At 44.9% G+C, this 25,333-nt stretch overlaps 1 protein-coding gene across 1 annotated transcript; it reads left to right on the forward strand.

Annotated features, from left to right (window-relative positions):
- The first annotated feature begins 2,697 nt into the window (after window positions 1-2,697).
- Window positions 2,698-9,984, forward strand: DYNLL2 (dynein light chain LC8-type 2). Its single transcript, XM_037037653.1, has 3 exons — window positions 2,698-2,983; window positions 5,961-6,099; window positions 8,028-9,984. Exons 2-3 carry the CDS (start codon window positions 5,968-5,970, stop codon window positions 8,163-8,165), a joined length of 270 nt encoding a protein of 89 aa, XP_036893548.1. The 5' UTR covers window positions 2,698-2,983; window positions 5,961-5,967; the 3' UTR covers window positions 8,166-9,984.
- Window positions 9,985-25,333: the final 15,349 nt, after the last annotated feature.

The raw sequence follows: 25,333 nt of genomic DNA on the forward strand, positions 1-25,333 counted from the left end.
CCTGGGAAACCCCTAAATTAAAGAAGTAGCCAGAAGGTAAGGGGTCCACAGATGAGACAAATAACATAAATCCCCTCTGATTTTCAAGTTTGAAGACATGGCTCTGCTATCTGGGCAACAGAAAACTGGGCAATCACAAAGGTGTAGCGGCATCAAATAAAAAACATGACCAAGTTAAGCCAACATTAATTATAACAGTTACTATGTTGTATAGTAATTATAATAAACAGTAAGCATTTTACATAAATGGCAGGAATTTAGTAAAGCACACATTCCCCAAACTGTGTCCTGTGGAATAGTTCTTGGAGATGTTAACAAATGTTTGGATGAAAAAGGGCTTTGGAGTCAGATAAGTTCAGGAAATGCTGGTATGATTTAGAGCACTGAACCCCTGGCTTACTATTTTTTTCTCTGTTAGCAGCTAGAAGACTTGAACGGTTGAATGGAGATACTAGGAGCAGACAGCCTGGGGTTGAATCTCTGGGTAATCTTGGGCAAGTTACTGAACTTCTCTGTAGAGGGGAGTAGTAGTATGCTCACCATGATTCTTCCAGAGATTGAATGCAATAATATATGCCTTTAAAACACTTAGAAGTGAGCCTGGCACAGAGTGAGGCCATTTGCTCTACAAATATTAATGCTTAACTGTACACCACATTGTTATTAACAAATCTTCCTGATATTTTAGAGTTTAGTTCTTGTCACACACACAGGCTGACACTCATATTTCATAAAAGTCAACAGTCAAAAGTCAACAGTCAACAGTCAACAGTTCTGACCCCTGTCAGTTGAAGTTCTCTGTGTCCCAACCTCCATCCCACCACAGTCCAGGACTAGAAACAACCAAACTCTTGCCCTACTTTAATCTATGGAAGGGGGCCAGAGAAGGGGAGGATTTCTACTCTGGCTGTGTGGCCTTGCAAGGGCCATTGCTAGTTCATAGTCACCTTTATGCCCGCTTGAAAAAGGTATGCATCTTTTGGGTGGACGCTGGCCTGTACCAGGCACATAGCAAGTGGAGCACAGACTTCTAGCCCCCATTTACTTCTTAGGCTGAATGTCATTGTACAGTGAACAACTAGCACAACCATATATGGCAGTTCTGACCCTCAGACCAGAGAAGAGGCTGGAAGCTAATGATGTTGGAGAAAGAGGGTATGAGTTCTCCTTCCAGTAGTCCACGAGATTAACTCTTCACAAACCCTCAGTGGATAAAGTATCCTCCTCCCTCCCTCCCTCCCTCCCCACATATGCCCCATCCCCCATTCATTCAGAGGCTGACATCAGAATACCCTTGGTGTTAGGGGATACCTCAGGCCTTGCCTATTTCATTGAAATCAGGATTGAGTTTGGCGGATGAATGAGCTGTGGAAAGCAGAAGTGGGAGGGGATGACTTTCCATGTTTGCCCTGACACATAATGAACACTAACTAATGGTGTCCAAACCGTAGCAGGCCAGGGCCACAGGGAGTCTGACTTTTCCACCGTGGTTTGGGGAACTGAAGGGAAAATGGAAGCTTTTTAATCCTCACTGTGTGGGCCAAATGCTTGGCTCCCAACGAAGATTCTTGCCACTTTTTTAGGTAGACACTTCCTTTATGAAACAAAGGGGAAGAAAAAGCAGGCATTTCCTGTTCTTCTCTAGTGCTGGGTGGAGTGGAGTGGAGGGCAGGCATTCTCCCAATGTGCCCGTGCATTTACACACAATCCCACAAACAGCCTCTTCAGCTACCAGAGAGGCTCCCGCCCAGAAGCACCACTTTTCAGCCTAGAATTCACATCCAGGCCTGACCTGTGGTGCCCTGGTAAGAGAACACCCCTCTCTCTCCTTTATTAGGGAACCCTGGTTCTCTCCTTTATAAGGTGAGCAATTTGGAGGCGGTGAATTTTACGGCTCTCTCAGCTCTGATCTGCTCCAGTGCCCACGTCTAAGGGGTTCTCCCCCTCAGGTCCTGTCTAACCAGACAGGTAGGGACTATCACAGGGGCCTGTGCACCAAAGACAAACCTCCCTCCTCACAGTCGTGCTTAGGGTCTGCCTCCATTGCTTCTGGAGATAAACAGCAGGTGGGTCTCGGGCTGGGAGTTTAGGTGCAGTGGCCTGGAGACTCAGGAACAAAGCCTGAGCTGGATGGGCTAGGGACCTTCCCTGAATGTGAAGGGAAGGGAGTCCTGGGGCTGTTTATGACTTTACCTGTCCGTAGGGCTGGCAGTTCTCCTTCCCACAGATTTGGGGGAAGAAAGGGGTACTGTCTTTTCCTCAGATCCTGTTGACTTCATCCCCTTCCTATGCCTAAGGTTAGGGTCTCCTACCTCTTCCCCATCAAGCTCCCTGGGTCTGAAATCTCCGTCACCCTCTCTTTATTCTTCTTGGGATTGAGGTCTTTAGCCCCTCCCTCTTCCTTCTCCTCTCCTCGAGCCTCCCCTCTTTATTCCTTATTAGGCCCGGCCTCTCCAGCCTCGGGTAAAGGGGTCTGCATTCTTTTTTCTCTCAGGTCCACATCGCCCTCCCCCACCTTTTCCAGCTCCCCTCTCCCCACCCCCTCTCCCCGCCCCGAAGCATTGTGGGAGGAAACAAGATGTGGGGCGAGAGCGGCGCGGGGAGAAGCCCGCAGTGCGGGGCCTGGCGAGCGCAGCCAATGGGGAGCGCGGACGGCGGCGCGCGCGGCGGGGGGGCGGGGGCGGGGCGCTATTTCAGTGGGGGCCGAGCGTTGGTCGCTCTCGGCGGCGGAGCTGATCGGTGCTGCGAGGCGTCTGCGCGGAGCGGGCAGGCGGGCCGGCCGGAGCGAGGAGGCGTGAGAGCGGCCGGAGAGGCTCGAAGGGCGGACGGCGGCGGCGAGCGCTCCGCCCGGTGCTGCGGGAGCCCGAGACCGCCCCGGCGGCGGCTGCTGCAAGAGTAGCCGAGAGGACACCGCCCCTGCCCGCGTCCTGCCTCAGGCCATCGCTGCTCCCCCGGGGCCTCGCGGGGACTCGCTTGCGTGAAGGTAAGCGGTGGGTGGGGGCGTCCCCGGGGCGGTGGACCGCGCCGGTCGAGTGCGGCCGTACGCGCGGTGCCCCTCAGGCCTCGTCTCCCCACGCGGGGCCCGGAGAAGGGCTGGCTTCGGCGTGACGCCCCCGGCGTCCCTCGATTCCGGAGCTACGCCACCCTGTGCCCTCGCGACCCTCGGGGCGGGCCTGGAGGCCCCGGGTGCGGGGGTGAGGTTCTCGTCTCCCCCGGGAGTCTCCCTGCGCTGCGTGGAGGCTTCTAGTGTTTGGGGCCGAGGGGGTGGGGTGGAGAGGGCTCGGGCGTGACGCGGCTCCTCCTGCCGTCGCCGCCGCCACCACCGCTACCACCGCCACCCTCTGGGGCGCCCTTCCTGCGGTGAGGACGCCCAGTTAGCCCGGCGCTGCTCCAGGCCGGACGGGGGAGGGCGGCTGACCTGCCGGGGCGGAGGTGGGGCGCTTTCTCATTCACCTGGTGCTGGCCTTCTCGGGGTGGAGTGGTGGAGGGATATATATATATAAATATATATATATGTTTTTTATATAAAAATATATTTATATATATATATTTTTTTTTTGGTCGCAAAACCGAGGACAGAGGATGGGGTCTGTGCTGAATGGCCTCTTCGCTCTTGAGAGGAGCTCCTGGCTCGTGACTGAGGCCGCTGGCCAGGGGCCCTCCGGTCATCCTTTTCTAGAGGCCCAGGTGCCTCGCTCTTTTTTCTAGCAGGGAGGGGCTAGGTCGGCCACCTCCCAATCCTTTTCTCACTGGCACCTTGGACTGGGGAGGTTCGGGCTAGGCCTCACCTCTCAGACGCCTGGGGGGCCCGAGGTGAAGAATCGTGGCATTGTAGTCACAAGACCAACGTTATGTAACTGCAGGCTCCCTCCTGGAGAGTAAGGTGGCTTTTAACTACTGTGATAAAGTAGTTCTTTTGCACTTTGGGGATGAGGCAGTCAGCAAGGTGAGCTTGTTGGGAAAGGGTGCTAATGTCTGCAACCCGGCCCCACCTCCACCCTGGGTTGATAAGCAGGGTCCCTTTCTGAGTGGGGAACTGGTGTAGAAGACCCAGTGACACTAGTTTTCTTCACATGGAACGAGCGATACAATATTACCACATTCAACCTGTGCTGCTCTGATGCCGTTGCTTAAATTCACACAAGTTGCCTCATTTACCTTATTTTAAAAAAGCATTGGTTTTTAAAAAGATGTTGATTTCCCCAAGGTCATTTAGATAGTCAGGCTGTGAATGGGGTTCTTTGGACCTTTCCTCAGCACCAGGCAATGCTCACAGTCTCCTTGAGGCTCTGACTCTCCCCTCAGGATGTGGGGGGCAGAGGGTGCTGGTCCACTAATCCTGGGCTCTGCCAGCCTCTGCGGAAGTAGAACGAGCCCTGCTTAGGTTGGCAGTGCCAGACACAGGTGCTTTGGATTCAGTCAAGGGCTACCTGACTGGCAGCTGGCTCGCATGCATTTTTCAGCCTACCCAGTCCACAGGCTGGTATGGACTCAGATCAGGATAGTCTGGAATGTTACCAGGGAACTCACCTTGATTGTGCAGAACTCTGTGTAGCCTTTCATCAGGCAGGGCTGGAATGACAGCATTTTAGTCCATTGGGCTGGGCTACACAGTTGTATTTTGGGGGATGGGGCATGGAGGGGGTGGATTATTACTGCCTTGTGTGACAGGACTGTGGTCAAGGACAGAGGATAGGATTTTGCAGCTCATCTCTATTCCTGCAAAGCGCCCTCACTTGCTGCAGACTGCCAGGGAGGTTCTGGCCAGCTCTCCTCAGATTCCTGTCATCCTAGGAAGGGACCATGCAAAGTCTACCCCAGAAGTCTGTAGGTTGCTGTAGGATGAATACTTTGATTTAGATGGCAGAGTTATGGAAAAGGGAAGTTAATAATTCTTTACTTTTTGTTATCTCTCTCACTACTGGGCATTGGTTAGCCTAGGTATTAGCAACATTTTTTTAAAAGTCCAAATAGTAAACATTGTAGGCTTTATAGGCAGTACAGTGACTTGAAATTACTAAACTCTGTCATTGTAAAGTGTTCCTCTAAAACTTTATTTGCAAAAACAGGTGGCAGGCTGAATTTAGCCAGTGGGACAGATCCCTGTATAGACTGTTCTTGTTTGCAGGTGTTCTCGTATACTTTTTTTTCAATGAATTCTTTTTCTTTTTTAAGATTTTATTTATTTGTTTTTAGACACAGGAGAAGGAAAGGAGAAAGAGAGACAGACATGTGCCCTGACTGGGAATTGAACCAGGGACCCTTTGGTTCACAGGCCTGTGCTCAATCCATTGAGCTACACCAGCTAGGGCCTGTTCTTGCGTACTTTTAATTAATTCTTATAACAATCCCTGATGAAGAGCTACCTTCACTGCTAAAATAGAAGTAATCAAATACAGAAAAACTAAGTGACTTGTCCAAAACCACAAGAGTTCATAGTCAGGTCTGGTGATTCCTACTCTGTCTTCTTTCCACTATGATAGCAATGATGTAATAATGGTCATTAAATCAAGGACTTATTATGTTCAGGTGTTAAGGCCATCTGGTTTACCCTCAGGATAATCCTGCAGGTCCCCTGTTTAAGGTGATGGCATGAAAGCACAAAGGTTATTTGCCTAAGGACACAGCTAGCAGGTGATATATTGTAGTATCTTGACTATTGGTGCCATTCAAGATAGCAGAAATAGATTATATTTAGAGTTAGAAAATCCTCACTTTATGTGTGGTAAAAACTGGTGGCTTATTATATTTTTGTTACTGTTTATCTTGTATTTCCCAGGCTTGGAGACCATGTCTTGGTTAAAAGCTTGTGAGCTCCCTCTCCTTTTGCTTCTTATCCTTGTCTTCTGTTGCCCTTACCTCTGGTACTCCCCTCTCCCACTGAGGCCCCACAACCAGTTGCTAATGTCATTGTTCGGAGTCATGGGGTTGTCAGCCTTACCTTTTTGTTTCTTCTGCAGTGTCACAATGTCTGACCGTAAGGCAGTGATCAAGAACGCAGACATGTCTGAGGACATGCAACAGGATGCCGTTGACTGCGCCACGCAGGCTATGGAGAAGTACAACATAGAGAAGGACATTGCTGCCTATATCAAGAAGGTGAACTGGGAGCGCTGTGGCTGGTGACCAGGGTGGGGATAGGCAGCTGAGCTGTACCCCGGGGAGGGCTGAAGCTGAGGACATAGAAAACCAGCTATACCCGCACAAACAAAATCCTAGGAACTTGCAAAACAGATAGATTAGGGAGTGATTATTAATTGCCAAATAATTTACCTTAGGCATTCTTAATAGGAGCTATGCTGGTTTGTGTGTATGTGTGTGTGTTTACAGATAATTGTGCCACTGCAAGAGATCAGGGAGAGAAGCTTCAGGATTAAATATAACTGGCCCAGTTCAGAACTATTCAAAATGAACATCAAGGATATTTGAATGGATAATATAAGACAGTATACAAATTTTCAGGGAACTTACCAGTTAAAGTGGTGTATCTATAATAATCCTTGTCATGTAGGAAGTTTCCTTGTATTTCTCTTAAAAAGGACTTGGGGGGGGCATAAAAATAAACAATAAAAAGGATTCAGGTATTGCACCTTTTCCCCTACCTTCTTAAGAAAAGGGTGCGCCTAAATATATAGTTTTTTAAAAGTGGTTGAGCAATATTGGAGCAATGGGTTTAGTTCCTAAAAAATTCCTAAGTGAATGGGCGAATGGATATGGTAAAACATGGTGAGGAATCAGCTGAGCCAGAAGTGGGAAGTGGTACACAGGGCCCCTGATCCCAAGTCAGGACCCATGTCCATTGGTGGCAGAGTCCAAGTCTTCAGTATTTTCAGGTCTGGCATTCCAAGAACGATGCCTATGTAGTAGGATTCTGGTCTATAGAGGTGGCCACTGAGTTTAACAGAACTCTGCTTTCCTACCCAAATGGGTGGGATGAGAAGAGGAGACTCTGGAGTTCTGCAAGATTGAATGCAGAGCCAGCAAGGCTCCTGGGCATGCCAGCTCCTTGCTGAGTGATCGCCTTGCTGTCCTGTCTAAGGAGAGAATCATAGACTCTAAGAGTCAGAAAAATCCTATATGTGGTCCAGCTTTCTTGTGTTGCTGATGGAACAAATGAGACCTAGGGAAGTGACTGTGGCTCTCCTATGTTATGCAGTCTTGAGTCAGGATTAAAGCTGGGTTTGGTAATGTATGCCTTTCCACTGTTCTTAATACTTTCTGGAGTCATGCTGTGGGAATTGTGAGGAAGCCAAACAAGTTGTATGTTGAGCCTCAGGGTAGGCAGCATTGCTGGGCTTATGTGGTCTATTGCCCTTTCACAGCTATGGCAGGATGCATCTAGAACTGAGCCTTTGGTTTCCTACTTGCATCCACAGGGTGACAGGGAGCTGACTGTTGGATTAGGCCCCACGGATTTCCTAGGTGGCTTTGATGCTGTACTTTTGCCCCTGAGAGAGAGAGGAGAGAATTGCCTTGATTTCATGTCTAAGGTCCTTGTTCTGGTGCTTATAGCCTACACATTGCCTGGCACACAAGAATGCCTTTAATATTGACTTATACAGAGTTGCATCCTGGGACCAAACGTACTCCTGACATTTGGTCCCTGTTTTGCTGTAGTGTCTTGGTATTTGGCATTTGGAAATACTGGTTTAGTAATGTGGAAGATGGTGGCCAGTTAGCAAGGCTGCCCATGCTGTTTTACTCATGCTGCGTGACACTGGATTGGTTGACTCTTCTCTGATTCCCCTGCTGAAGAGTCACAGGGTGGGCTATTGAATAGAGTAGGTAGAGGGAGGAGAGATGATCGGGGTGTAACGTGCTAGAGAGAAATAGTGGAGCCTTTGTGGTGGTACATTATTAATGAGGGAAGGAGTTTCCTAGCCAGCCTTAGAACCTGAGCTCCTGAGGTTCGGGGAGCTGAGGGCTGGGCTGGGGGCGATAACTAAACCGACCAAACTCCCATTCTGATTTCTCGTCCTCTGGCTGTGCTAATCACCTTTCTTCTCTCCCTTTTATTTTTCTTTCAGGAATTTGACAAGAAATACAACCCTACCTGGCATTGTATCGTGGGCCGAAATTTTGGCAGCTACGTTACACACGAGACAAAGCACTTCATCTATTTTTACTTGGGTCAAGTTGCAATCCTCCTCTTCAAGTCAGGCTAGGTGGCTGCAGGGAAGGTGTCAGTGGCGGCGGCAGCGATGGCAAGCAGATGACGTTGCTGGGACTATTTTGCACTGGGGCCAGCATCAGGATGTCCTCACCAATGGCTGTGCTACTGCATGGACTGTATACTCGATTTCATGTGTATGTCGCAGTAAACAAAACCAAACTTCTTTCTGTTTAGTTGCCTGGGGAAGAAGGCTGCTTTACATTTATTTTTCAAAACTTCAAACAAATTTTTTTGGTTGTATTGCACTAGGAAATCTCTCCCACCTTTCCCTTTTCCCTTTCTCTCTCTATATAAAATAAACCATAAAAAAAAAAGCCAGTAAGACCAGGAAGACTGGGGAAAAGAAATCAGTTTCTGGAGGTGGAACTAAAACTGTGCAGCTGCTGCTTCTGCTTTGGGAGGGCCAGCGACGCTGCAGAGGGACAGTGTTAGGATCAATAAGAAGAGAGGGGATAGGAAGGAGGGCAGGGGGATTGATCTAGTACCAGGGAGACTATTCCACTGAACTGTGATTCCAGGGCTTGGGGTAGAAGGTGGGGTTGGAGGGTGGATTCTTGAAGGAGCCCTGAGATGTGTTTTTCTGTGGTGTGTGGGAGTGGGGAGCAGATTTGTCTTGGTGTCTTTGTCAGAAGAGTTTCTAAGTAAGGGCTTTGTCTTTGTGGATTATCTTTTATTCTTCCCGCCAGAGTTCGTGCTAGGAGGATGCTGGAGGTAGGGTTAGCCTGGTGATTCTTTCTTCTCTACTTCTGTCTGCTCCCTGCTTAGTCCTTGGTTTTCTCATTCCTCTGGAGTTCTCTAAGAGCAGCCTCTGTTGGCTGACAAGAGAATATCTGGTGACCGTAGTTCCTTAGTTAGGTCTTAGCAATCAAACCAAATCAATGTCTCCCTGATTGTTCTCTGTGTACCTGTGTGTATGTGTGTGTGTCTTGGTTTGGGGTGGAGGGGAGGGAGGGGCAAGACAGTATGGAATCTCTAGGTATATGGGTAGATAGGTTGCACAATTAGTTCTAAATGGGCGTTTATGTTAAAAAACATTTGCAGGTGAAGACAGATGTTGCCCCCCTCAGCCATCTTGCCCAGACACTGCATGACCTATGGCTGGCTGCCCCCAGAAAGGTTTTAGGAGAATAGCCCACAGTGATACGGTCATGCTGCCTGCCGTCTGCTCTGGAGTTGGCTGTCAGTGGAGAGGGAAAGTGACTTTGTGGATGATAAGAATGGAAGTGATAAAGGGCAGTGAGGGGCTTGGGAGGAAGTCTTGCAGTGATGAAGCCAGGTATCAGGAGATGAAGCAGGGCCACTAGTTAGGAGGAGATTGCCAAGGAGAGTGCTGGGCAAATCTTGTCTGTTGATCAAATAGGGATGGGTGGGTTGGTGGGGGGTGAGGGAAGTTACTGTTGGTTGAACTGTTGATTCTTGTAAATTGCATTTAAAATACAACTAGTGTATGGTTGACACTGGGGAGGGGAGGGTTGGGATCTAGCTCATTCTTTTTTCTTCAACTCCATCCTTGGGGCTGGTGGGGAGGCAGGAAAATGTCCCCACCCCAAGCCTTTAGCGTGTGCTGAGCTTGCTTTCTGTTGCTGACGGGAGGGTGGGGACTGGGATGGTGAGTGAGTTCCCTGTATCAGACTCTTTTATGAATGTCCAAATCTGTGTTTCCCCGGCCCTCCCAGACTTGTGTGGCCAGTCGGAAATGTCTGGTGTGTGTTCGTCTCTCCATTTCTGGAGCTGGGGCTGAGACCCTGCCACATCTCCTGTGCTCTGCATCCATGCCTCTTTTGGACATTAAAGGTTGATTGATGCATTTCTGAGCTGTTTGGGTTTCTTTGGGGCTAAAGGGTTGGTCAGGTGGCAGAGGTGCCACACATGGGTGGGGCAGAAGGTATATAGGGTGGAGTAGAATGGGGGCTGAAGAGAGAAGGCCAGGCAGAGAGATACTGATACACCTGAATCAGGTTTTATAATTGTAGGGCTTAGGGTTGGGTCCCTTATATGGCAGAAAACTGACCAGTAGCACTCATCCACAAGGTTTCTTAGGTCCCTGGGTAGAGATGGCCAAGTGTGCCACATTTTGGATCCTTAATACAGGACCCAAATGCCTTCCCAATTTAAAGGCCCCGTTTCTAGGTTCAGGACAGCAGTTTGCAGTTGCTGTACTGGACCTATAGGAGCTGGCAAAGCCCATACCCCTCATAATACTCATTTGAGGCTTCCCTGAGACCTGGAGACTGTCCACTAGCCAAGTCCTGTTCTAGGCACTCGGAAATGGAAAAGCTGGGGGTCTTCAGAAAGATGGAAACTTGGTGAAACCTAGTGAGTGATTCTTTGACTCCTGGGCTATCCTGGTTGTCCCACCTGGGGGCTCCTGCCCCAACATACCTGAAGAAGTCAGTAGTACTGAGGCACTTCTGAGAGTGTCTGCCCATTCCTGACCCTAAGCTCTAGGTGTCTGAGCTTATGGCCACATCTTTGTGGAGGTGTTAGCAGAGGTGATTTGAGCTCATTTCTATTATCAGTTATTCACTCAACAACCTTTTACTGAGTTCTTGGGTACTTGGGCCTAGGATGCTATTCACACAAGAGAACAAGATAGGCAAGTTCTTTGCTTCCATGGCATGTGTGTTCTACTTGTTAGAGCAGACATATACATTGATAAGCTTTCTCCAGTAGTCTTAACTGTACTATCAAGGAGATAAACTGGGCAGTGAACTTTTGATTTTTGGAAGTAGGTCTGGAGAGTTCCTTCACACAGGAGGTTGGTGGGCTGGATCCTGGGGAGAAGGCTCTGATTCTGGGGCAGCAAAGTCCTAAGGGAGGAAGACGAGGGGCTCTAGAACCCCAACTTCTATTCCTGCCTTTGCTGGTGTGAGTCATTTGACAGAGCTGGAACCTTGGAGCGTGAGGCTGACAGTTCGTGATGGGTCTCTAGGGCTAAAACACCCTCTTCCTGCCTTAATGGGAGAGGTAATCCAGGTGGCTTCTAGGGTCCATATATCCCTGAGTAAGTGGTGCGTGGTGCTGGTCTGGAAGGGCAGTTCTGCAAGGCTTGCTGGAGAAGATGAGTCCTGACCCTGTGGGGCCCAGGGTCGGGGCAGGATAGGAGCCTGGGTGACAGAGGGGCTATGGAAGACAGACATGAATTGTGTCATAGGGGAATGTCAGAACTGTGGCCAGACTGAGAGAGTGGAGTGCCAATGTCTCACCTCTCTTTCACCCTGTCCTCCAATTGTCTGGGGGATCCTTTTGACTGAACCGAAGTGAAAGGTAAATGGCAAGGCTGGCTCAGGGCTGCAGTCTGCAGGGGTCGGCTCCCCTATGCCTAGGGGACAGAGAAAGATGGAGAATGAATCTAAGGGGACCCACTAAACCAGTGTGGTAGGGAATTGTCTCTGTTGCTATGGGCAACGTGCCTGTGTCTTTCCAGGACTCCAGAGTCCTCCAGCCTAGACCTGAGGTGTTGCTGTGCCCTAAACTATTCCCTTGCTTCCTTCAGGTCTTTACTCAGACATCTTTATCAGAGAGGTCTGTGGACATTCTTTATGAAGTAGCGCCTCTCACCATCACTGTTAACTTTACCCAGTTTAACTCAGCACAGCACCTGCCAATTCTTGACGTAGTTACTGATTTACTTGGTCTCCCACAAGTAGATACAAGCTCTGTGAAAGAACCGTTTTCCCTTTTCTTCACTGCTTTGGTCAAAAGAAAAGAGTAGAAGCCAGCATGGGCAGCCCCTGTGCTTCAGGGAAGCTTGGCCTTTCCTGAAGAGACTTCTGCCTTTGGCCTCACTACCCCTTGCTGCCTCCAGCCCTGTTTGTTTGGGCAGCAGGAGTGAGTGGGTCCCTCTGCCCACAAGTGAGTACAAGCCTCAGCCCCACTTCCTTGCCAACTGTGGAAGAATGAAAGAGTGTCCATAAAGGACATTTTATTTCTAAAGCATTTCAGTTGGCTTATGTCTCCGAACCCTCTGAGTGCCCCTTTGAGCTAGACCCAGCAGCCACTAGCCAGATTTCTGGATAAACAGGGTGAGCAGTGTGCCAAAGCCTGGGGAGCGGGGAGCGGGCAGCACTGCTGGAGCCAGGCACTGCTGGGTTTGACAGCAGGGTCTCACTGACATTCCTTGCGATTTAGGCCCAGCCCTCCTGAGTTTAGGACTGGATCCCTGGTTTCACTGATGTTCCCTTTCTTGGGTTCTGCTCCAGCAAAGGTAGGGATAATTCCCTGTCCCTCCCTCCCTTATCACTCCTCCCATCTCCTAAGGATACAGGAGCTGCCCTTTCCTCCTTGAAGTCTCATGAGAGGGAGGGGTGAGTCTTCCGGACTTGGGAGAAGAGCAGACTCCTAGAGCTGTGACCTCTTAGGCTTCCCCGTAACTAAAGGTACAGCCTCCTTACCACCCTGGTACTGAGGAGTGACAGCGCCTGCTGGAGAGCTCAAGTGCACTTGTATGTATATCTTTGGGATGCGATGGGCTTTGTGTCCACACCAGTGGACATGCATTCTCCTATGCACAGGCTGCTGCTGTGCCAATGTAGAGAGGTTCACAAGAGAAGATCAAAGAGGACCCCAAGGCCCTACACCTCTCCTTCCTTGCTTTGTCAAAACAAAGGTGTGCACTGGTGATGCTGCCAGACATTGCTGCCTTGGGCTTTCTGGAAAGAGGCCAACCATGCAAACATAGCGTGGTGGTGTGGGTAGGACACAGGGTCTAGAATCAGAAGGCCTGGGGTTGAGTCCCAGCTCCAACACCCACCCAATTTAGACAAGTCATTTGACCTCTCTGGGGCTCAGTTTTCTTATTTGTAAACTGGGGTTAATACCTATCTACCCTGAATGGCTGTTAATGAGGATACAAATGACATCATGTATATGAAAGTGCTTTGAAATTGGAGAATGATGATGATGATGAAGATATTGAAAGAATAATTCTGTGAAGCCAGGCTCCCTAAATTACCCCACTTCACAGAGAAGGAAATTAAGAACCAAACAGGGAAAGAAACATACTTAAGGTCATGTGGATGTTTGGGACAATTGGGATATAAAACTTGGTCTCAATTGGCACACCAGGGCTGATCCTGGTTTGAGTTGATGGAGAGGACCAATTCCTTACTAGGCGCCAAGCCCCTACTGAATTGTGGAATGCCCTGTGCTTGGTGCTGGTGTACAGTTCGGTGGGTTTTAGTGTATTCAGAGTTGGGCAACCATCACCACTACCTAATTCCAGGACATTTTCACTCCCAAAGAAGCCTTGTACTCATTTGCAATCAGTCTCCATCCCTCCTTTTCTCTAGCACCTGGAAACAACTAATCTACTCTGTCTCTATGAATTTCCCTATTGTAGGCATTTCATAGAAATGGGATTATACAATAGGTAGCCTTTTGTGTCTGGCTCCTTTCATTTAGCATGATGTTTTCGAGGTTCATCTGTGTTGTGCATTTATCACTACTTCATTCCGTTTTTAGGCCAACTAATATCCCCCTGTATGTGTATTTCACATTTTATTTATTCATCATGTGAGTGATGTTTGGGTTGGGTTGTTTACACTCTTTAGCTATTGTGAATAGCTAGATGCACATCCACACAAAAACTTACATGTGAACCTTTGCATATAAGTTTTTGTGTGGACCTATGTTTTCAATTCTTGCAGCATTTTTTTGAGTCAGTTTCTATTTTTTTTAAAATCAGGATTGAAATGGGTAATTTTTTTCTGTAAAGGGTCAAATAATGAATATGTTAGGTTTTGTGGGCCATATGCCTTGGAAGTGCTGAACTGCAGTTGTAACATGAAAGCCGCCATCGACATTATGTAAACAAATGACTGTGGGTACAGGCAGTGGGCCATGTTCGGACTGTGGCCTATAGTTTGTCAACCCCTCATCTAGACGATTTTTCACATAATTCGATATTCCACAACTACAAAAAATGAAAATTCTCACCTCTGTCCTCCTGCCACAAGTTTCCCTCCTTCGAAGAATTCATGTTGTGAAATTTTGCGTCTCCTTTCAGAGGCAGTTGATAGACAGCACATTTTTGAGTGGCTGTGGAAAGTCCCCATGTGTTACAGATAGGTTAATGAGCATGCAGCGACCAATATATCTGAAGGCATAGCCTGAGAGACAGAGCACTATTTCCAGAGTGTTGCGCTGACCTGCCCAATTGACTCCTCTGTCAGAATAATCTTTCGACTCATGGGATTTTCCCAGAAATTTTGGGGACTGTGTCTAATGAATACGTTGGTTGATCCCTTTTGGATCAAAAACAAGCTCTGACTCTCAAGGGACACAAGGTTCTTCTTGGGTAATTTTTGTGCTAGTCAGAGTTCCACTAGAGAAACACACCAGCAGGGTATCATTTCTTTTACCCATCGCCTTTTATCTTTCATCTATCATCTGTACCATCCATCCATCCATCCATCTAGATTTGTTTACCTGACTGTGGGGCTAGGTGGGCAAGTCTGGAATCCGGGCTGCAGGCTGTAAAGGAGGTCAGGCTGGGAACTCTTAGGAGCCGACTGCAGTCCACAGGTGGAATTTCTTCAGGGAAGCCTCGGGCCTCTCAGCCAGTTGGATCAGGTCGATTTGTGTTATCCAGGAAAATCTCCTTTACATGAAGCTAACTGATTGTAGATGTTAATCATATCTACAAAATACTGCACAGCAACATCTAGATTACCGTTTGATTGAATATCTAGGTATCAGAGCCTAGTCAACACACAGAACTGATCCCAGTTCACACCTAGTCAATCTGGCACCCGTACATGTCTCCTTACATCATACTTAGGCTCCAAATAAAACCAATAACAAAGTCATACTTCCACTTAACATGGTACAGTTACCCTGCGTACAACGGAAAAGGTGCTAATCCTTCTTTGCCTTTTGATTCAGAGGTGTGAGGAGCCCAAAATGACCAGGTGTGGCAGTCTAACTTCCAATTCAGTGGAATCAGTGTTGTGTCTCCTGGTGAGACCATTCCTCCCTTTGGAATGAAGACCTGTAGACCAGCAGAGCATAAGTTTGCAGGGATGGGAAGCACAAAGTTGCTAGTGGATACTAGTGAGAGGTGCCATTTCATTTCCTCTCCATTACTGGAACCATGGACCCCGCCTGGGGGAGAAACCACACCATACAGGGGATGCTGATTTAGATTACATACAGTCTCCTGAAGGGTGTTGCCCCCGCCCTGCAAGGTGTTGCCACCTAGCTGGTGCTGTAACTGGATCATCAAAAGGCTATTCAACCCCTCTATCAAGTCAGCTACTTCAGGATAATGGGAAACATGGAGAGACCAGTAAATTCTGTGAACACGGGCCCTTTGCTGCACCTCATTTGCTGTGAAGTGAGTTCCTTCATTAGAAGCGGTGCTGTGTAAAATACCATGATGGTAGATAAGGCATTCTGGAAGTCCACAGATGGTAGTTTTGGCCGGAGTGTTACCTAGAAGAAAAGCAAATCCACATCCAGAGTGAGTTGTTGTAGGGAGAACAAAGCACTGCCCCTTCCATGATGGAAATAGTCCAATGTAATCAACCCACCACAAGGAGCTGGCTGATCACCCCAGGGAATGGTGTCAGGTTTCAGTGTTGGTCTCTGTTGCAGGCAGGTAGGGTTCTCAGCAGTGGCTTAGCTGGCTTGGCTTTGGTGAGTGGAAGGAAGTCCATGTTGCTGAGCCCGTCAATAACCTCCATCCCTGCCACCGGGCTACCTTGTTCATAAGCCAACGGGCAATGACAAGGGTAGCTGGGAAGAGGCTGACTGGTATCCATGGAACAGGTCATCCTATCCACTTGATTTTTAAAATCCTCCAATGCAGAGGGCACACAGGACACAAACACCTTCACATTCCTTGCCCATTTAGAGAGACCCATATCCTAGATTGTTGCAAATTGTGTGGTCATGTTCCTATCAAGTCCCTGACTATCCAGCCAAACCACTGATCATAGCTCATGAATCAACATAGGTTTATGCTTCTGGCCATTTCTTTTCTAAGCAATTTAAATCCTCAGGTGCCCTGCTGAAAGTTCTGCCCACTGGGAAGGTTTGCCTTCACCTCTGTCCGGCAGGGACATCCTAGAGAGGGGCCATGCCTGCCGCAGCTGCCCACTTGTGGGTGGCACCTGTAGCCAGTCCCGAGTTTTCTCTTCCTCAGTCAACTGGTCACAGGGAACTCTCCATGATGCCATGGGTTCAGGCTGGGAGAGAGAAGGTCATATAACAGGAATAGGGACTGTGGGCATTTGAGTTACTTCATCACACCAGAGAAAGACTGAACCAGCAGAAGATACCTATCTCCTATCCAGAACCACCAGCAATATATAATATACATACATGCACATATATAAAACTATTGATAATTATGATTAATTATCAAAATATGATCCTAAAGGTATATTAGGGTAAATATATATATATATAAAATCCCTGAGAGAGAGAGATAGACAGACAGACAGAACTATTTATTGCAAGCACCTGACCCTGTGCTTATCTGGGCTGGCTAGGCAAGTTTGAAATCAGTAAACTAGCAGGCTGGGGCTCTCTGGCAGGAGCTGAAACTGCAGTCCACAGGCAGAATTTCTTCTTCCTCAGGGGTACCTCAGTTCTGTTCCTAGTGCTTTCTAACTGATTGGATTAGGCCACCCATACTTTCCAACATAATCTCCTTTCCTTAACAACAACTGATTATAGATAAATACAATCAGCACAGCAATACCTAGATTAATGTATGTTTGAATAAGTGGGTATGAAAGCCTAGCCAAGTTATCAGGTAAGACTGACCATTATGGCTAAGCCCTGGCTGGTGTAGTTCAGTAGATTCAGCTGCTAACCAAAGAGTCACTGGTTTGATTCCCAGTCAGGTCACATGCCTGGGTTTGGGGCCAGGGCCCCAGTAGGAGGCACAAAAGAGGCAACCACACATTGATGTTTTTCTCCCTTTCTCCTTCCTTTCCCCTCTCTCTAAAAATAAATAAATAGCCCTGGCCGGTGTAGCTCAGTGGATTGAGCTCGGGCCTTTGAACCACACGATCGCGGTTTGATTCCCAGTCAGGGCACATGCATGGGTTGCAGGCCAGTTCCCAACAGGGGACTAATGAGAGGCAACCATACATTGATATTTCTCTCTCCTTCTTTACTTCCCTTCCTCTCTAAAGATAAATAAATTTAAAAAATCTTTAAAAAAATAAAAATAAATAAATAAGATCTTTTAAAAAAAGACTGACCAAAAAAAAAAAAGACCGACCATTACAGATTGTAAACTGAGAAAGTTATAACTTCTTGCTGAGGAGTCCAAACACGTTCAGAGGCAAGTCATTTTTAAAAACAGCTTTATTGAAATTTTATTTAATTGATGTACAATGTTTAAAGAGTACAATTTGATGTTTTTTTCAATTTTAAAGTTTTATTATTTATTTTTAGAGAGAGGACTGAACAGAGAAACATCAATGTGCGGTTGCCTCTTGTGTGCCCCCACTAGGAACCTGGCCCACAATCCAGGCATGTGCCCTAGACTAGGAATCGAACCAGTGACCCCTTGGCCAGCACTCAGTCCACTGAGCCACACCAGCCAGGGCAATTCGATGTTATTTTTATAGTTTGATGTATTTTGACGGCAAACTTACAGGAACAGCACAGAAGACAGACAACATTAAAAACACACTTGCATGTAGGACAACTCAGAAAAGTGTAGGGAATGGATGGAAAAGTGTAGGGAATCTACTGTATGATAAAAATGCTACAAATGCCATTTAGGTGACATCAATAAGAAATTTATTTGTTTTTAAAAAGTACAAATGCTGGCATTGTCCAGAAAAAGTTAGCAGTTTATATTGTTTTAAATTCGAGCTTCTGAAACTTGTTTATTGAAACATCTTGACTCACATTAATGCTTTATGTCCCTGCATTTATATTAAAAATTTCACATACAAATGAAAACAGAAAAACAGCCAATACCTGATTTCTGTCCCCTATTTTCCACTGTCAGTCATATACTTAGGTACCTTTTGAGCCCGTGGGGAAAAATATCTAACATTCGGAACTACCAATAACAGGAAGAAGAGAATTTTTTAAAAGAATGAAATGTTTCCCATCAGAGTGGATTCTCAAGCATGTTCTCCACATAAGCGGCGTGCTAGCTGGATGTCGTTTGGCATAATTGTTACACATTTGGCATGGATAGCACACAGGTTGGTGTCTTCAAAAAAGTCAACCAGACAGACTTCACTGCCTCCTGCGAAGCACCAATAGCTGCACTCTGGAAGCACAGATCTGTTTTGAAGTCCTGAGTGATTTCTTGAACCAGGTGCTGGAAGGGAGGTTTTCGATCAGAAGTTCAGTGGACTTCTGCTAACGTCTAATTTCACGAAGTGCTACAGGACCAGGCCTGTAATGATGAAGTTTCTTAGCCCCTCCAGTAGATGGCGCACTCCTGCGAGCGGCCTTGGTAGCTAACTGTTTCCTCAGTGCTTTACCACCGGTCAATCAGCTGGCAGTCTGCTTTGTATGAGCCAGGGCATAAAGAGGCCTCTTTATTCATCCCCTTCTCCTTCAGCTGGAGTTCGTGAGCTGGAGGAGGTGCCGGCATTAGAGAGTGACGGCGGCTAGTCAATTTGATGTTTTGACATAGGTTTACACCAGTAAGACTACCACCTCAATCAATATGTCAAACATTCTCATCATACCCACGAGTCTTCCCATGACCCTCTGTAACCCCTCCCTTTCCCTTCCTTGCCTCCTTCTCAGGCCTCAGACGTAGACAGCCACTGATTTACTTTTTGCCACTACAGATTAGTTTGCATTTTCTAGGATTTTCCCCCCAAATTAGATCATACAATATGTATTCTTTTGGGGTCTGGTTTCTTTCACCCAGCATAGTTATTGTGAAATTCATCTATGTTGTTCTTCTGTGCATCTTAATTTATTCTTTTTTGTTTTTGAGTAGCATTTCAGAAAATGAATATACTACTAAAGTGTCTTCATTCCCCAGGTGAGGGACATTTGGGCTTCCATTTTGGCAATTATGAATAAAGCTGCTATAAATATTTGTATGCAATTTTTGTGTTAAATGTAGGTTTTTATTTGGGCCAGTAAGTAGGAGTGGGATTGATAGGTTTTTATGATAAGCGTATGTTCACTCTTAAAAGAAACTGCCAAAGTGTTTAGCAGAGTAGCCAGATTGTTTTACATCCCCACCAGCAAAGCATGAGATTTCAGTGGCTCCCTGTCTTGTGTCAACACTTGCTTTTGTCAGATTTCCCATTTCAGTTGTAACTTTTCAAATAGGTGTATAGTGGTATCTCATTGTGGTTTCAATTTCTACTTCCCAAATGACCAATAATGTTGAACATCTTTTCAAATGCCTATGTCACTATCTGTATTCTTTGCTCATCTTTTTATTGGGTTGTTTGTTTTCTCATTGTTGAGTTTTAAAAATTTTATGTCCCAGATGTCCATTCTCAAGTATACAGTTTGCAAATAATGTTTCTCAATCTGTGGCTTGTCTTTTTATTCTCTTAATTGTCTTTACAGAGCAAACATTTAAAACATTTTGATGAAGTCTAATTTATTTTTTTCTTTTTCACATTTTGTTTTGGTGTATCTAAGAACACTTTGCATACCCCAAAGAAAGCAAGGTTTTCTCCTATTTTTTTCTGAAAGTTTTACATTTCACATTTAGATCTATGATCTATTGGGAGTTAATTTTTGTATACGATGTGAAGTATGGATTGTGATTTATTTGTTTTCTCTCCTTTCTTGCCTCTTCCTCCTGCCCATCCTCTCACCTTCCCTCTCTCCCTCTCCTTTCCTCCCTTTCCCCTTCTCCCCTCCCTCTGCCCCTTTGCATATTATCATCCCTTCCAATTGTTTCAACATCATGTTTAAAAATACTTCATTTCCCATGAGATTGCCCTTGCATCTGTAAAAATTCAGTTGACCCTATCTGTGTATTTCTGGGTTTTCTGTTCTGCTCCATCAAACTATGAGTCTACCCTTTTGTCAATACTATACTGTAGCTTTATAGTAAGTCTTGAATTTTTGAATCCTCCAAGTTTATTCTTTTTCAAAATTATTTTGTCTATTCCGGTTTCTTTGCTTTTGTATATAAATTTAAGAATCATTTATCTTTACAAAATATCTTTCTGGGATTTTGCATTGAATTTATAGATCAATTTGGAGAAAACTGACAGCTTAACAATATCCAGTTTGCTGATATATGAACATAATATTTCTTTTCTGTCTTATTTGATTTTCCCCATGACCTTTCTATAATTTTCAGCATGCAGATTCTTTACATATTTCGTTAGATTTGTATCTAAGTACTTCATTTTTCTGTGTTATTGTAATAGTAGTATTTTTAAACACATTTCCAGCTGTCCAATGTTAGTATAGAAAAACATGATTGATTTTTGTATATTGGCTTTGTAATCTGTGATCTTACTAAATTCACTTTTTAAGTTCTAAGACCTTATTTGTAAATTCTGTGGTATTTTCTATATACATAATAATGTTATCTGTAAAAGGAAACAGTTTTATTTCTTTATTTATTTCCTTTCTGTATGCTTTTCTATTTCTTTTCTGCTTTTGCTGGGACTTCCCGTATATCCTGAGTAGGAGTGGTTGGAAGTGAACATCTGGTTGCTTCTGGATCTTAGGGAGAAAGCATTCTGTCTTTTACCATGAGGTATGTTAGCTGTAGGATCACTATGTTTTTAATAGATGACCTTTATCAGGTTAAGGAAGTCCACTTTTATTCCTAGTTTTTGACAGTTTTAACTTGAATAGATGTTGAAGTTTGTCAAATGCTTTTTCCATGCCTATTGAGATGACCATGTAGTTGTCTTTTTTACTCTGTTAATATGGAAAATGACACTGATTGATTTTTGAATGTTTAACTGAACTTGCATTCTAGAATAAATCCCACTTGGTCATGAAAAGTATTCTTTTAATGCCGGTGAATTTTATTTTCCAAAATTCTGTGAAGAAAGTTTGCACCTATTTTCAGGAGGAATATTGGTCGGGTCGGCAGTTTTATTTCCTTGTTGATGTCTTTGGTTTTGTCGTCAGTGATGTTAGTCCCATAGAATGAGTTGAGAACGATTCTCTCCTCTTTAATTTTCTGCATGTGTTTATGGAGAATATCTGTTATTTCTTTCTTAAATGTTTGATTGAATTCACCTGTGAATCCATTTGCATCTTGAGTTTTCTCGCGCAAAGATTTTTAACTGCAAATTCAGTTTCTTTGATTTAGGGCCGTTTGGTTACCCACATCTTCTTGAGTAAGCTTTGGTGTTTGTGTCTTTGAAGTTATTTCTGCATATCTAGATTGTAGAATATGCTGGCATAAAGTTGTCAACAATATTTCCTTATTGTCTTTTCAGTATTGAAGACTCTATGGGAATGTCACCTTCCCAACCCTAATATTGCTAATTTGTGTCTTCCCTCTTTTTCCTTGATCAGTCCTGCTGGAAGCTTACCCACATTATTGATCTTCTCAAGGAACTAAATTTTGGTTTCATTTTTATGTTTTCTATTTTTATTCATGTCCACTCCCCTCTTTCTTATTTCCTTTCTCCTGCTCACTTTAGGTTTAAAGTACTCTTCTTTTTCTGCTGGAAACTGAAGTCATTGACTTGAGATCTTTCTCCTTTTCTAATAAAGGTATTTAGTGCTTAAATTCTCCTCTAAGCTTAGGCTGCACCCCACGAATTTTGATATGTTTGTTGTATTTTTATTTTTATTTTTTTAAATGTTTAGCAACCGTACAGTTTATTTATTTATTTTTTTAAAAAAGATTTTATTAATTTATCTTTAGAGAGGAAGGGAAGGAGAGGAGAGAAGTATCAATGTATGGTTACCTCTGGTGTGTCCCCTGCCAGGAACTGGCCTGCAACCCAGGCATTTGCCCTGACTGGGAATCGAACTGCTATCCTGTGGTTCGCAGGCCCACGCTCAATCCACTGAGCTATACCAGGCAGGGCTGTATTTTTATTTTTACTTAGTTCAAATTACTTTCTAATTTCTATCGTTTTTTTCCTTGAACTAGGGATTATTCAAAAGTAAATTACTGAGTTTTCAAATATTTGGGGATTTCCAGTTATCTGTTACTGATTTTTTAATTTAATTTCATTGTAGTTACAGAACATACTTTGTATGAGTTGAATCCTGTTAAGTTTATTTAGATTTGTTTTATGGTCTAGAATGTGGTTTATCATGGTACATTTTCAATGTACACGTAAAAATAATGCATACCTGACTGCTACTGGCGGGGTGTTTTATAAAAGTCATTTGGGCCAATTGTCGACAATCTTCTATGTCCTGACTGGTCTCTGTCTATTCTCTAAATTATTGAAAGAAGAGGGTTGAAATTTCCAACTATAACTTTGGGTGTATCTATTTTTCCTTGGATTTCTAGCATTTTTTTCATGTATTCTAAAGCTCATCATAAACATTTAAGATTGTTATATACTTTTGATGAACATTAATTTTTCAAATCTCATGGTTCAATTTTAGACAGTGTTGATTGATTCCTTGCTACAAAAAATGACGTAGTTAGCATAGTTACCCTTCCCCTCCCTTTGTAAATCACCAATTTTGTTATTCCTGTGGATTTTCCTTCCACTGGGAGATTCACTAAAGCCACCCCAGCATTTGTGTGTGTGTGTGTGTGTGTGTGTGTGTGTGTATAAAATCTCCCACTGAATTTCCTTTCACTGGGACACACACACACACACACACACACACATTCTGTCCCATAATCATAGTTTCCAGATTATATAAATAAATGTGTCCAAAGCTGACTGCATAGTCTTTTCACACTGCTTTCTCCATTCTTAAGTTCTTTTGATTTTGTAATTATTTCTTTCTAAAGTACTATATGCACATAACTTTAAAAGTCAAGTTTTACCACCTGACTCTAAGTGAAAGCTAGCCTTTCTTTGCTCCGTGTCCTCACCCACCCAACCTCACCGCTCTGAAGGTGCAGTCCCCGTCTCCCACCGCGCTCTCCTTTGCTAGTACACTCACCCCGCAGAGCACTGACTTCCTGCTGTGGCAGCTGAGGCTCTAGATACCTAACTGGGCCCTCTCCCCAAAGCGCATGCGTACACTCGACCTCCTCTCATCCGAAAAGAATCATCACTAGTTTCCACTGAAGCAGCGTCCAGTGCAATGAACGGATTTATTTATCATTATAAAATGACCCTCTTTATCCCCAGTAATATTTTTTGAAAGCTCTGAAATCAGCCTTCTTTTGTTTCATATTAGCATGACGTATCTTTCCTCCACCTTTTTACATTTAACCTATTTCTGTTTTTATTGTTAAGTGGCTTTCTTGTATGCAGCATTTAGTTGGGTCTTGCTTTTCTTTTTTTTATTACGGTATAATTGACATAACCTTGTGTAAGCTTAAAGTGTACACTATGTTGGTTTATATATACATTTGTATATTGGATTATGATTACCACTGTAGCATTAGCTAACACTACTATCTCCTCATATAATTATCATTTCTTTTTATGTGGTGAGAACATTTAAGATCTAGCTAGTCTCTTAGCAACTTTGAAGTTTATAACACAGTATTCTTGTCTGTAATCACTATGCTGTACACTAGATCTCCAGAAATTATTCAAGTACTAGTTGCATTCTGCATTTTTATTTGCTAAACACAGCAACCCTAGGAGGAGAGGAACTGATGCCTCCTGCCAGTGCTGACTCTACTTCCACGTAGCTGAGACACTTGGGAAGTCCCACTCCAGCCTTTTGGTGACTGCGACCTCAGGGGAGAACCTGAGTCAGAACCCAGCAAAACCACTCCAGAGCTTCTGATTCTCAGAGACTGTGTGAGATAGTAAATGCTATTGTTTCAGGCCACTAAGTGTTAGAGCGACTTGTTACACAAAAACAGATAACTAATAAATGCACAAAGAGAGATTTAGATAAACTTGAATCCTCTGGGGAGGAAACTGGCTCTGGGGGACTGGAGTTTAAGGCAAAGGAATGGAGCACAGATTCATGCTCACGTCATGGATGAAGCGTGAGAACACGATGATCAGTGAAAGAAGCCGGCAATAGGCCATATAAAACCTGTGAGATAATAAACACTTATTGTTTGAGGCCACTAAGCCTTAGGGTAAGTTGTTACACAGTAATAGATAAATGAAGACAGTGGGCTTGTGAGAATTAGCATGAATAAAGGAATATATATGAAATATCTGATACCCAGAAGAACACTGTAATAAATGGTGGTTAAAATGAGTGGGGCCCTCACTGGTGTAGTTCAGTGGATTAAGCGCTGGCCTGCGAACCAAAGGACTGTGGTTTGATTCCTAGTCAGGGCCCATGCCTGGGTTGCAGGCCAATTCCCAGCGGGGGACGCATGAGAGGCAACCACACATTGATATTTCTCTCCCTCTCTCCTTGCCTTCCCCTCTAAAGATAAGTAAATAAACTCTTTTTTAAAAGTGCTATTTTCATTAAAAAATAAATTAAAAATGAGTGGGAAAAATTTCCTCCAATTCCAGAGGGTTGTCTCTTGTGAGTGACCAGGGATGAGAAGGGCAGGCCCAGAGGCAGAATCTCAATATTTGCCCCAGCTGGACACTCATGCCCTCCCCTAAGGAGAAACAGCCCTTCTTGACCATTACATTTAACGCTGCAGTAACCATCCTTGGACATGCGCTCTCTCCCCTACAGCCCCTTCCAGATGCATTCCTAGAACTAAGCTAGGTCAGTATATGTGGGTCATTCTTTCTGAGTTCAACAGCTATGTCCTATCATTCAAGTGTTGTTTTCACAGATGCGCACAGAGCATCTGCTGCAAGCAGGGTGCTGTGTTGGAGGTACAGAAGTAAGTGAGACGAGATAAGGCTTTGCTCTCCAGGCGTATGAGTTCTAAGGAGTTATTTACATATTAGTTACGTAAATAATGATTAATTACATACTAGTTATATACTGGATAACTAGTACTTATTGGATAACTCTAGTCAACCGACAAAGTAATAGTACCCCAGAAAGGTAGATGTAGATTAAGGGGCGAGGGAGTGTGTGCGTATCCATGCCTTCCTCTAGGGCCCAGTGTTCTGTAGCTCTCCAGAAAGAATGACGTGAGGGTCTCTCCGCTGACCTGAAAGATGAGATGACGTTAGAGACCTGCACGTGGTACGATCCTAT

The sequence above is a fragment of the Sturnira hondurensis genome, unplaced genomic scaffold (genome assembly GCF_014824575.4).
Source record: "Sturnira hondurensis isolate 20B ecotype Veracruz unplaced genomic scaffold, ASM1482457v3 Scaffold0001911, whole genome shotgun sequence".
NCBI lineage: Eukaryota > Metazoa > Chordata > Mammalia > Chiroptera > Phyllostomidae > Sturnira > Sturnira hondurensis.

What these genes read in the sequence shown, in the direction of transcription:
- DYNLL2 (XM_037037653.1), top strand. Translation starts at nt 5,968, where the DNA reads ATGTCTGACCGTAAGGCAGTGATCAAGAACGCAGACATGTCTGAGGAC. An exon ending in TTGCTGCCTATATCAAGAAG is followed by an intron (nt 6,100 to 8,027) that starts GTGAACTGGGAG and finishes TTTTTCTTTCAG; the next exon opens with GAATTTGACAAGAAATACAA.